Raw genomic sequence first — 13,950 nt, forward strand, 5'->3', positions numbered from 1 at the left:
GTGGGATGGTTCTATGGGGTATTCTTTAAAACACTCCCATGGCCCCTAGAGGTCCTATAATTCCTATAAAATCCCTCATATTTTTAAAACTGTCCTATGAGATCCCATATATTTTTAAAACTGTCTTATAAAATCACATATATTTTTAAAACTGTCCTATAAATCCTATATATTTTTGGAAAAAGTCTTCAAAAATCCTATAGTTTTGAAATTTGCTCGAATTTTAAGCAACCCATCAGGATTCGGGTCTATAATTCTGGAATAACGTTAATAATTTTCGAAATTCGGGTGTGGGCCCTGCACTCCAATATTCATGTATAACTTATTTAGAGGTTGTCCCTTGTGTACATAGGCAAAATCGGTCCTAGAATTATAGAACATTTTCCCATAGAACCATCCCTCTGTACTTTTCGAGTTTTCTCGCATAATTTTACCATCCTTTTTCTATAGAACAAGCTATTTTTAAAATATTTCTAAATTTTAAAACGTTTAAGCTTGCATTCTTGGTTGTCGGTTAAATGAGGCGATTTAAATTAAAATTCTTGAAAGGTGCGCTGCGCGGCACGAACTTACTGGTGTTGGTGGTGTTTGGGGTAAAGGCGGGAAGCTTTTGGCACGCGGTAAACTTTTGGGCACGAGTTGGGTTCAAGCAACCAGGCGCGAAAGAAGCTCATCAATCATGAAAGTGTCTCGAGAAACTTTGGCGCATGGGTTTGTTCGCGCCAATTCTCAAGCAATGCAGCTTCAAATATTCAACCTCCTAAGAGAAGTCCGAGACTTATGTTAAATTTCCTTAAAAACAGTGCACGTCAAGTGCTCCTTACTGAACATTATAATATCTGAATTTATTGAAATTTTCCATACAGGGTGTTTCAAAATTCATGAAAGGTATATAGTTATTATAGGATCGGAAATTCTATGGGAAATCATCAATTTTGAGTCAAGTGTTCTATACAACGGATTTTGATTATGCCACTGAAGTGTTTGAGAAATGACAGTCTTAAAAAATTGAAAGACAGTGATTGCTAATTTAATAAAGGGGTCATCGTTAAAATACAAATTGATTTGCTATAGAAAAGTCTCACTGTGATTGGTTCCTGTAATTACCCTTTTCTGGAACATCCTGTTATTATCAAGATGAAGTATAGTTATAATACTTAAGTGGATGCCGTAGACACAAGAAATAAATAATTAGGCTTAATTCGCGCCAGCCACGTACCCTTGTCGACGGCAAATCAACAATATTATATAATTTAATATCAAAATTATACAATCACCTGCCCGTCCCGTTTTAGGGTATATAGGAAATAAACTAAAGCTGATCTATAAATATAAATGGACCCCCGAAAAAATTATAACGCGGATGTTGAACCTATATATATATATATATAAGTTTTAAACAGGTGGTCTTTATTTAAATTAAATTTAATTAATAATAATTATAATATAATTTATAAATTTTCATCATAGACCATGCGCGGTGTATGTAACATATTACGTCATCGTCGTAAACACACATTTTAATTTTTCAATAATAAAAAGAAGATAGCTTACCATTTAGAATGTAGATCTTTCTGGCAGTTATTATATGTCTGGTAGTTATTCGGAGGTTTGGTCAGCGGGCCACGTGACGTAATAATTCTGTTTATAATGACGTCACGGTTAGTTTATAAGCGTAGATCTTGAATGCGATGCCTTAAAGAGTTCAATATGGCGGCTGTAACCCTTTTCCGTTAGCGCGAGATTTTCCGATGCTGAACGCGGCGCGCGCGAGACGAGCCGGGGATGGTGATAGCGTCCGCGCAGGCGCGGGGGATGCTGTTTCCTTCCCAGCGGAAGCTCAAGAGCGCTCGCCTTTTCCATTGGAGAAAGACCGAGGTTTTCTATTTCTTCTTTCACAATGTTTTTCGTTACGTTCAGATCGGCGTAACTTCTGTTGATTCCTAGGAGCATTAATTCGAAATTAATTAATTTATGGCACTTGGGGGTTTAATTAGTTATTTTAGAAGTTAATCGCCGTGGTTATAGATAATAGATAATCGAAATCTAACGGAATCCGGTTTATAAATTATTAATTTCGTGTCAAATTTAATTAAATGGCGAAACACGCTATTTAATTATTAAATTGATACGGTTTCTTAATCGAGATTAATTTAAACATGAATAAATAAAGGCGTCCGTGTTTTCATGGATTTTGTCCAACCATTTTTGAAGAATTGAGTCTCAATATTTTTCTTAATGAGGGGGGGGGGGAGGGTTTTTGATAATTGTTACGAGACGCGCGTAATCACTAATGTAAAAACATCACTATATATATATATATATATATATATATATATATTATACACATTAACACACGCATTTTAGCACGATACTAACTCTACGAAATCACGTTATGAACTGGCTATCCCTTAGCGTTAAACCCCTTGCTTATGCGTATTACGAAAAAAAAAAAATATCAGAGAAGGTTTAGTGGGTTAAAAACCCCCATAACCCCCTTTAGTTTCCTAAAAAAATGTTCCCATCCTTCATTCACTTTCCCCTGGTCCTAAAACCTAAACATAAAGTGAATACGCAACCCCTCTTTGTAAGAATTAAAGTGACACTCAAACTACCTTTAATTTTTAGTACAGGGTGATTCGCAAAAGGTTAAGTATGTTGTATGATGGGCAACATGTTGGAGTGTTTTACAGATGACCCCCTTAAATTTAAGTAAGAAACTCAAAGACAATGCATAGAGTTCATCGGTGAAAAAAATGTCATTGAAGTATAAAACATTTTCCACTCAAAATCATCTTCGTTCCCATATTTTATGGGAACACCCTGTATATTGATTACCTAATACATTTAGAATACCTTTAAGAAGTTTAGGGGTAAGCTTATGGACAAATTTGGGAGCTTTGGGGGGATGGTACCCCTTTAAGATAGGTGGGAAAGCTCTAAAGGATACAAGGTTGCATGGGGTCCCCATTACCCGTGACCCTTTCTTTCTGGGTTGTTTTTTAAGGCGGTTTCCTACCAACTTGGGGGCCCTTTATACACCTTTCCTCGTGCTGGGGACCAGGCCCCCTGAAACCCCTATTAGTTAGGAAGGAAGGTTGAAAAAACTTTGAAATTTTTTATATAAATAATCTAGATTTTGGGGGGTTGGGGTATTTTGAACCCCCTTACCGTTGCATCAACCTCCGGTTGAGTTGCTCTTTTCTTAAGGGGGGCTACAATGGGGTAGTTTTTTTTAAATACCCCAGGAGCCATAGAGGCTTTCGAAACCCCAACCAAATTTAAAATCTTTAAGAAATTTATAAGAAAATTAATTAATTCGAATTTAAATTAAATCTGATTATCTTTAGGCTGAAATATAAAGTTTAAAATCTTTATCTCGTTTAAAAAATATAGTTTAATTATATAAACCATAAGTTCATAAGATATGTTCACCATAAGTTTGTCACTGTACTAGCTGGAGCTTGTCATGAAGTAAATGAGGTAGGTCATAGATTCGAGGTAAAGCGACGCCTGCGGTCAGGCGCTATCAAAGGCGTATTACAGACTAAATAGGAAGATGGACTGCAAAATTAACCGAGTGTAGTACTTCAATTCTCGCTTGTCGTTCTCGAACTAGCTCGAGCTGTAATGTAAGTCTCTAGCATTACAAAATATAGGTAGTGTCAAACTTATGGAACTTATAAACTTATGTATGAACTACGTCAATTGTCCCATCAGGCTGGCTACTAGCTTAAGGCCTCTTCCGTTAAGGGCTCCGGGATTTTGGGGTAACCCTTTTTGCCAGTGAAGCCTTACTCACGTACTGTCAAACGCGAGAACCAGCATACGTATTGGGCCTAACCCAAGAAAGAAGACTCGGGTTGGTAGTTGGAGGTACCCTCATGACATAACAGAAGGGGCTCTATATTTTTTATACGTATATACCGAGGGGGCAACTTTTTTTACCCGTTATTCCCTGACATATCCGTTAGGGGGCAGCCCTGGTTTTTTTTTTTTTAAACCTTTTTTTCTACTTAGAAGGGCCACCATTTTTTTCTAGTCCTTCTTGGTTGGTCTTGGAAGTTGCGAGAAACATCTGCTATCCGCGCAAATTGCAAACAACCCTTGTGGATGGTATATAGAAAACACGCCTCTTAATTTCAGGGTGCTACGTTAATTAATAACTCTCTTAAGTTAACGAATGAACCCCCGCCATCAGATCCAATTATGTACAGTACGTTTGTTGCCAAGGCTTAACTGTACGGTTTAGGTTTTTTTCATTTCCAAGGTTAGCGGAAATGATTTTGCATAAGTTGACTTCAAGGGCAGTGGTTCACTTTTAACACTCTCCATGTGTTCCATTCGGGGGCCCCTACCTAGGGCCCCCGCTATAATTAATGCTACCACGCCATTTTCACTACTAAATACGCTTTAATAGCTAGGGGTCTGCTTTCAATTGTAGTACTGTGGAATTAGTAAAGAAACCGTTATATAACTGAACATTTGTGGTTGTGGTTGTGGTTCAGTATTGATTTATTGATGACCCCCTCCTTTATGATAAATGGTTTTAATTGAACTTTATCCATTTTAATTGACGTAAAAACTTATTTAACATTTATTAATAAATTCTAAGGAACAAGTTTCGGGTTTTATATCTTTGAAAATACTGGCTTGTGTTGTTTTCTTATTAAAACTTCATGGAATGTATGTAGGCTTAGCTCATCCTTAGGTTTATATATATATATATATACAAATAAATAAATAAATCCAAAAGAGGAAAATAATCAAAATTGTTTTTCCAATTTCAAAGCTACCTTGATGCCGTAGGAGATGAATAAAAAAAATTTAAAAAGATATTCCTTGCTTTTTGAGGAAACGGTAAAAGGAGAAGAAAAAAACCTTCACGAAGCATCCCTAGTTGGTGGGAGCATCCCGAGGAGAATTAAGACGAGATGAGAGAAGAGAAGAAGCCCAAGAGTGGAGAAGCAAAGAGGATGGGGAGGGGGATTAGATGCGACTCGAATTTTACTTTAAAAAGAAAAAAAATCTCCCTTTTACAAAATGCAGATGGAATATCTAACCCCTTCGCTCTCGGATAAAACTCCGCCTCTACACTAGGGCTGCCTGCCTTCTCCACTTTTTAAAGGAAAACTATGCATAAAACATGTAGAAATTCAGAGATTTAGGGGTGTCTAGTGATTATATATATCAACAGGAATCATCGTGTAGTCTATCTAGGCGGATTTTGTAAGAAGTGCTAGATTACGACCCTCTTATAGAGAGCTTTCAGATGAGATAGTAGTACGTCACACCCTCCCATGCTAGTCTTACCGCTGTTCTGGTAGCCATATTGGGTACGTGGTCTCAGCTTTATTCCTACTTTAAACCCACCAATATGGCAGCGTAAACTGCTCCTCCTCCAACTGAACGCTCTCTATAGGACAGAATGTCATCGACCATAGAGAGCTTTCAGATGGGATAATAGTACGTCACACCCTCCTAAGTGTTACCGCTGTTCTGGTAGCCATATTGGGTACGTGCATGGTCTCAGCTTCATTCCCGCTTTAAACCCACCAATATGGCAGCGTAAATTAATTATGTCACGAGACTCGGCTCCTCCTCCAACTGGGGACCATCCCATTGTATTTCGGTCCTAAGACCATTCAACCTTTTACCGAAAATTCATGGACAATTCATGAGAACCTATTCCTTTAAAAAAATATATATATAGAAAGCTAAGAAAAGGGGACGTATAGAAGAAAGAAAAAAAACCCTCTTGGAATATATTTTCTCTACATCTTCTATACATTCCATATACCCAATTGCAACATTGAAATATTCGCCTTTACTGGTACGTATCACGTACAATTCAAGCCCATTCCCAGAGTGTATATAGAATGGTACTACCCATGCAGCCTCTGAGAATCCCTCTCTCCTCTCTCGCAACATCCCGCATCCTTTCCCCCCTCATTTTAAAATATACTGGGATGCTACTGATGGATTTTGGTGATCGATGCGATTCTTCCATCCTCTGGCAATCCCTTCTTCTCTTCTCCGCCCTCTTCTTTCGCTCTTGAGCTTCTTTTGGTTCCGTTCGCACCCGCCTCGACGTTTTTTGATAGACTCTCCGTACCAAGACGAGCAATTTATCAAAAAAGGACCCATTCATTATTTCGATACCATTAGTCCATAAATTTTCCGCCAGGGTTTATATCTTATAAAATAACTAAAGGGGTAGAAAAAAAGGAATACTTTGTTGCCCCCATCCCCTCTTCCTTCTAAAACATCTCCCCCCCCCTTCTAGTAAAAAATGACTTTGGATGAAAAGTACCGTAGATGTTTTGAGCCAAAGATGCTGGTGATGTATTTTATGTTTTTTTTCTTCTTGAAAGCGTCACTATATACTTATTTTTGACTTTTAATATATGATTTATGGATATGATAAAGTATTCTATATATATTTATATATATAGAATTTATTTAAATTTTATTCGCCCAAGAATATTAATTTCATTTTTAATTAATTAAATAGTTTTTCAAAACGAAATATAATAATATTAAAAAATAAAAAATAATGTTAAAAGTTGTAAAATAATATTGAAAACTATAAAATAATATTAAAAACTATAAAATAATATTAAAAACTGTAAAATAATGTTAAAAAGTATAAAATTATATTAAAAAGTATAAAATTATATTAAAAAGTATAAAATTATATTAAAAAGTATAAAATTATATTAAAAAGTATAAAATTATATTAAAAAGTATAAAATAATGATAAAAAGTATAAAATAATATTAAAAACTATAAAATAATATTAAAAACTATAAAATAATATTAAAAACTATAAAATAATATTAAAAACTATAAAATAATATTAAAAACTATAAAATAATATTAAAAACTATAAAATAATATTAAAAACTATAAAATAATATAATATTAAAAAAAAATAATATAATATTAAAAAAAATAATATAATATTAAAAATAAATAATATAATATTAAAAATAAAAAGTAATATTAAAATATATAAAATAATATTAAAAAATATAATATAATATTAAAAAATAAGAAGCAATAATATTTCATTTCTTAACTTTAAATGACGAAATAATTTATTTTAATAAATTAATTCTTGCCGTCCATGAATATTCAACCCATGAATTTTTCTGGTTTAGTTTAAATTTCATCACCGTTTATTTAAAACAGTGAACTTTTTTTTTTTTTTTACTTTCACCCTTATTTAATTTTGGGGTAAGACTTTACGGGGAAAAAAGAACTTTTTTTTAAATAGTAAAGATTGTAGGAGGGATGGGAAGTTAAAGTAGCCGTGAAAATACCATCACTCCCACCCCCACCCCCTTCCTCCATTTTCCCTAAAAAGGGAAACTGGGGTCTAGAGCCCCACTGATCTTTTAATTACGTTAAAAATACCCAGACGAGATAAAAAAAGGGTGCTAAAACCTTTCTCATAATGATACGGAGATCACTTGTTATATTAAATTTAACGAAACCATAGGCGATATTAAATTAATCTAATTATTAATTATAATTAAAATCAAGTCAATATAACAAATTCTTATGACAAACGGGTTTCGTATAATCTTGGTTCTTTTTGGACGTTGTTTATCGTAAGGGGTAAGATTTTGAGTATATAAAGGAGACTTGGGTGGTGGTAGCGGGATATTGGGGGGGGGTAGCCCCCAGGCGGTAATGACTAATTCAATTTCGGGGCCTAAAAAGGAATATACGGACGGGGAAGGGGGTTTGGCACCACACGCCGTAGCAACCCTTTTTGGGGCTTCAGCCAAGAACTCAGTCGCCTAAAACGAAATAAGAGAACCACATACCCAACAAAAGACAATCTTGAAATGTATTCCTTCCCCCGTATAACAACTTTAATAAAATAATCCTTTTCAAGATTGGGAATGAGGTATAGAGTTTATATTGATCGAGAGAAGCCCGAGTAAAAGGGGTAGATTCTAGGATGGTTCGTCCGTCTTTAAACCGCGAATAGAGTCGTAGCTTTATTCAGTGTATTTTCATTGAGTTTGCTAAGGTTTTAAGCAGCATTCGTTTCAGCTGGGTGGATAAAGCGTAGCGCGTGTTTGAAGTATTTCAATCGAAAACCTGAGCACGTGTTTTAAGAGTGCTAAGATCGGGTCTGGCGCGTGCGTATTTGTCACGAGGGTTGATCGATTTAATACGTAGGAAGTAAAGAAACGAAATGGCTCCCGATTTGAAATGAAATTGTCTATATTTTCTCAGTGGCCACCCCTTTCCCGCTGCGCTTTGGCTTTCGCGATGAATTATGAAAGCCGGGTGTCGCCGAAGGACTGACGTAATTGCTAATAAAATGTGATCGCTCTTTGCGGTTTGCCCCCTTCCCCCCTTTCATTCCTTCCCATCCTTTCTCATAAAGTTCCAACCCCCCCCCCCCTCCCTGCTACGTCTCGAAACCCCACTGTCTTCAAAAAATACCCCTACATATCCCTGGTCCAAATGTCTTGGTGTTGTTCTGTTTCGTAGTAATACAGGGTGCTCCAAAAAGGGTATGAAGAGTTAGGCCTATGAACATTGGAGAAGTGTTTTACGGATGACCCCTTAAATATAAGCAAGAAACTGAAAGACAGGGGTCACCCGTAAAACACTCCAATGTTCAAAACTTGGGGACAAAATAGATCTTTGGAGTTTTTAATGTTTGTGAAAATCGCTTTCGGTTTCTTTCAGCGTGACAATAGGGTACGTCACGTATTGGCCAGCTTATTAAACACCAGGGCTAATAATAATACCCCCCACCCCTTGCTCGACCCCCAACCCCAGCGGAAAGACCCATAACGATTCAAAATAGAACCCCAAAATACGCGTGTTGAATATTTAAATATTTCTAGGCTGCATGGTTTTCCCCAAAACTTACATAGAAAGAGAATCATAATGCATTGCGGCTGGCTAATGGTTAGGTGTGTGTGTGTTTTTTGACCCCTCGGAAATTGCACTCTGAGATGGGCTTCTTTCCTATAGATTAGTAATTGAATTTCGTACCATTTTAACATTATTCTCGAGAGGAATGTTGTAATTTCACTTTGAAATTAAACCGCTTCAAGTTAGGAAACTTACGTCACTTTACCTTGGCACGCAGTGTCAATTCAGGCCGGAATATTTTTTGTTTTTCATTTATCATGTCAAAAACTGTCTGAAAACGCGCGCCCTCGTGCCTCGCGCCAAATGTTAATACACCTCATTTGCATAAATACGTATAAATATGGCCAAGTTATAATTCGACTCTGAATTGATTTCAATTCAAATGGCGCGTAAATACGGCGAGTACCTTAGTATCTAGTGTCAACTCCGCTTGAATTTTTATCCTATTGGGGTGGTTGTTATAGAAACAAGGCGTAGAGAGAGAGAGAGGAAGGGTAAGGCGGTTGGAGGAAAAGGGGTACCAAAAGGTGACTCTGGAATCCTTACATAAAAAGCTTCGCCATCTGGTTTAATTTTAACGAAACTATCTTTATTGATTTGCTTACGTTTTATTTACTTATTTATTTATGTGTGGTCAGGGACTGGTTTTTCGTGACGTCATTGTTTGGGTGCTGGTCTACCTGATTTAATTTAATACCAAACTTAATTATTTAAAGGGAAAGTGAAGGGTAAAAAAAGAAGTTAGTAAAATTTCTGAGAAGCGAAATTTAGATAAGAATGTTTTTAAAAAAAAACACACACAATTTTATTTAAAAATTGTTCAAATATTAACTTTACAAATCCCTAAGGAACCAAACTTCGCCCTGAAAAACCTTTAATCAGAAAAATTATTCACATGAAAATTTAATATAGGATTTGGCAGCAGTACTACGTCACTTAACGTCACGACGCCGAAATCGGTTAAAATCGGTATCGGTTCCAATAAAACTTCGTTAATGGTATCGACTTTGGTTAATTTACGATATCGTGCATCACTAATTTATATTAAATTAAATTTAATTTGTGAGGCGTTTGTAATTCATGATATAATTAAAATCAATTCGGTATAAAATGTAAATTATGAATTTGCCTCTGGTATATACAAGAAGGAAAGTCTTAAAGTGCCTCTCCTTTCCCACCCCGAGTGTTTTCCCGACTCATTAGTCAAGAGATTGAAATCTCATATTAATTGCGAATATCGCTTGTCATTCTTGTAATAATTAAGGCTTTATTTCCCCCGCCTTTGATAACGCTTCCCAGTGACCTTAATCAGCTCGTTTCCATTGGTCCCTCGGTTATTGCCATGTTCCTGATATAAAAGCGTTTTACGTTTAATGATCCTTGCTTTCCCGATTTTTCCCAAGGTTCCTTTAATGAGCAAAGTGATTTCCCTCAAACCAATTTTGGGTTTGTTTTTTTTTTATCCCGAATTGATACCACGGTTCAAAGGCAAACGTAGTTAAAGCTTAATTTATATAATGATTTAAATCGTTCAGATTTAATCTAAATTATTTAATTGTATTTTAATGGTTTATATTTTATATTATTTTTAGGTTGAAAATTGAAGATTCTTGTAGCGAAAAACCTTTGGAATCTCAACCCAACGTTGCCTCACTACAAACGTTATCTACTTCGGAACAACGGTAAGTTTTGTATTTAAAATTTAAGCATGCCTTTTTTTCGTTAACTTGTTTGTTGTCGTTGTTTGAACTATGTTTTTTACGACCTCTTGACCCCTTAAGTTGAAAAATACCCTTTAATAAGTAAATAAACACCCCAACAACTTATATTCGCGGAGGCCATATTGAAAAATGGCCACCAGATATAATTTTACCGGAAACAAGTATAGATAATGTGCATACAAGTGAACTTACCAGTCATTTGTGACGGGTTCAATTTAACTGCGCTATCTATAGCAACAGATACTGAAAACCTTGTAGTTTCGGTTCAATTCAGTCCCAAACCCGAAGAGAAGCTAGAATCACAAATTTCTGGCAACCCTGTGAAGCGCTGTTTAGTTTCTTGGTCTTAATATGCAGATTTTGTGAGTAACATTTGATGTAGTCTTACAACGGGATGACGGATTGATATTGGGGGGGGGGTGCGATATAAAGCACCCTTTTTGGGATTTTTTAATTCCAAAGATTCAGGCTCGGAGTACAGACAGGAAACTCCAGGCGGGAAAGGATTAAAATCGATTTTTGGGTTTTTTCTTAAACCCTCCCCTGTTTTAAGCCCTCTTTTGGGGGAATTTAAGCCTTTCGACTTGACGGTATGCTAGCGACGTCTGTGGACGAAATTTTATAATAAACTATATAGAGTGCTACTGATAAGTCTGCCATAAATTAAAGTGGTGGCGTTCTTGGTGGGGAGTAGAAAGTGACGTCACAGAACACGGGGTCTGTTACCGAAGATACGGGCTCCCAAATATTGATTGGCCCCGAAAAACACAATGTGCAGTAGTAAGACATGTCAGCATTCAATAGACAAATTGAAGGTTTATTACAAACAGATAAACCAATGTGGCAATGTTCACACAGGGGCGAGGCCGCCATTGGGGTAACCTAGCTCCCTCTCGCCAAGAAGCAACGCCAGACGGAGTTCACCCGAGTTCACTACACCTGGCGGGAGTCTAACTAACTCGTACTGCCTCTGGCGGAGCTTCTTGGCGAGAGGAAGGATACCCCAATGTCATCCTCGCCCCTGTGTGAAAATTGGTTTCCCTGTTTGTAATAAACCAATTTGTCTACAGTTTTCAATAATCTAAGAGCGTTATTGAACCTTGTCTATCAGAATTGAGATAATCAATGTTTGGGAACCCATACCTTCGTGTAACTAAATGTTGCAGACCCCGTGTTGACGCATTTTCACTCCGCTTGACCCAAAATCCTAAATTATTTCAAAGGGAGTATAAATAAGTAATAAATTGTTTATTTATACTTCCTACATAAAAAAATTAAAAATATTGTAATCTAAGAACGCTATACCAGACGGTATTCTTTTATATACCAGGTATACCATCTTTGAAGGGAATATAATCTCTACCTTTCTTTATTATGTGCAAATATAAATTATGACAATAGGTATTTTAAAATATTCAACTTGAGAAAAATAATTCCATTTTGAAAACAAGGCAAATGAATTTCAATTTTGCATAAGTAAGTTGTTAAAAATATGTAATCTTCAGAAAAAAAATTGCGCCGGCTTTTAAAATCGTAAGCTTTGAACTCTAATTTAAATTGCAGATGAAATTAAAACCATTTCAAACTCGAGTTTATACTACCGTTAAAGCCATTCCCCCTTTTAAGTTAAGTTTAGTTTAGTTTGAGATGTTTGTTAACGATACAAACTTGAGTGTTGAAAATTATGTTACTTTAGATTTTTACCAATTTAACCTTATATTTAAGGGTATTGAGATTGCAATATTGGGAGTACTTTAATGAGGATGTCAAGTTGACCTGACGTTTAAGAAATGTTATATTTCAGTGTTTATTCCAATGGGGATTAAGCTTTACATCATCAATATTCGTGAAGCCTCGATTAATACGGTTAAAGGCGGGATTTAGGTTTTAAACTATATTTATTTGAAATGGTACAATCCTCTCTTTATTCATTGGGTTATCACGAATAAGTTTGTATAAAAGGTCTTGGTGCTTGTACGCCTATTCATCTATTCAAATACAGCAATGTTTTGCAATCCCCATGACGTATTTGGTAAATATTGGAACTAATTAGTAGCCGAAATCGAGAGGGTAACCACTATATTTTTAGCCTATCTCGAACCCTCGTTACGTAATAAAATTATTTATATACTGTGTATTCCAAAAACGGAGGGTGCACAGTAATTATAGGACCGAGGTACATGCAATAGGATGGGATGGTTCTAAGGGAAATCATCAATTTTGAGTCAAAAATGTTCTATACCTTGACCGATTTTTCCAGTATACTTCGGTCCTATCAACCCTTTTTCTTTGCATTTACTTCTAACTTATGAACTCCTATTATAGATCAAAATAAACCTTAATTAATTATACGAAATAAATCAATTGCTTCAATTCAAATTTCCCGAAATTAAACCCCTTTTTTTTTATTCAACCTCCAAAATTTGTCGGTCCACGAGCTTAAGTGTTTTAAACCGAGGTGCTGGAGAGAGAGGGGATGGGGGTGTTGGAAACCCCGGACCGAAAAATGATGACATATTTGTCGGAAAATGTGCCCAAATTCCCGGCGGAAACCGGTTGCGGAGAGCGAACCTCGGGTAGCGACCACACGAGTCGAGTTAATTCACCAATTTGACGCTTTTTAATTTTTCCGCTCTCTCTCTCTCTTCATCCCGTCTTTTCCTAAAAGGAAGCTCAAGAGCAGCTAAAGATGATCCTACCTAATGTTGTAGGGCATCATCTCTTCCACGATGCAGTGTGCGAGGTCCAGCCTCCCATCATTTATTAAAGAGTACCCGGGGTCTAGACTGCATCATCCATTTCCAAAATTCGTTCTCACGACTCTTTTGGATTTCGGGCAGATTTTATTTAACCCTTTTGCATTGGGGCTGACCCCATTCTGAATAGAGAGAGAGAGACCGAGACCGCGGCCTTTTTTTTCTAAATTAATGACTGGACCTCATCCCATCCCATCCCATTTTGTTATTATTTATTTTTTAATTTCATTGGATTGAATTTTTTTTTTATTTTTTTCAAAGTTTTAATTCTTAATTTATGTTTGAAGGATAAGGGATATTCGTTAATGGGTTTAAATGTTGTTAAATTTGAGATCAAGTATTCAAGGTATTTATTGGACAGTTTGAACTCTCTGACCTTCCTGATTTGGTCATTATTTCTAATGGCTGTGGTTAATTTATACCTTTCCAAAAAATTAGAGGTATATCGCAAACGACACTTAGGGTTTTAAAATACCGTTCGCAATTAGTAAAAATTGCGTAAATGGCAATTAGAGCAACCATTTTAAACTGCCAAGTTAAATTCTGACATTACCCCAAAGAATTTA

At 36.0% G+C, this 13,950-nt stretch overlaps 1 protein-coding gene across 2 annotated transcripts in view; it reads left to right on the forward strand.

The window, feature by feature from the left end:
• Positions 1-13,950, forward strand: part of MESR6 (misexpression suppressor of ras 6) — a 216,616-nt gene that overhangs the window by 166,903 nt on the left and 35,763 nt on the right. For both annotated transcript variants that reach the window (XM_089848069.1, XM_089848070.1), the window contains one exon: positions 10,500-10,589. In XM_089848069.1, the coding sequence (XP_089704195.1) occupies positions 10,500-10,589 (90 nt within the window). The remainder of the gene's footprint in view (positions 1-10,499; positions 10,590-13,950) is intronic.

Source organism: Phalangium opilio, unplaced genomic scaffold, assembly GCF_054372755.1.
Source record: "Phalangium opilio isolate 3A_F unplaced genomic scaffold, DU_Popi_V2 ptg000082l_1, whole genome shotgun sequence".
Taxonomy (NCBI): domain Eukaryota; kingdom Metazoa; phylum Arthropoda; class Arachnida; order Opiliones; family Phalangiidae; genus Phalangium; species Phalangium opilio.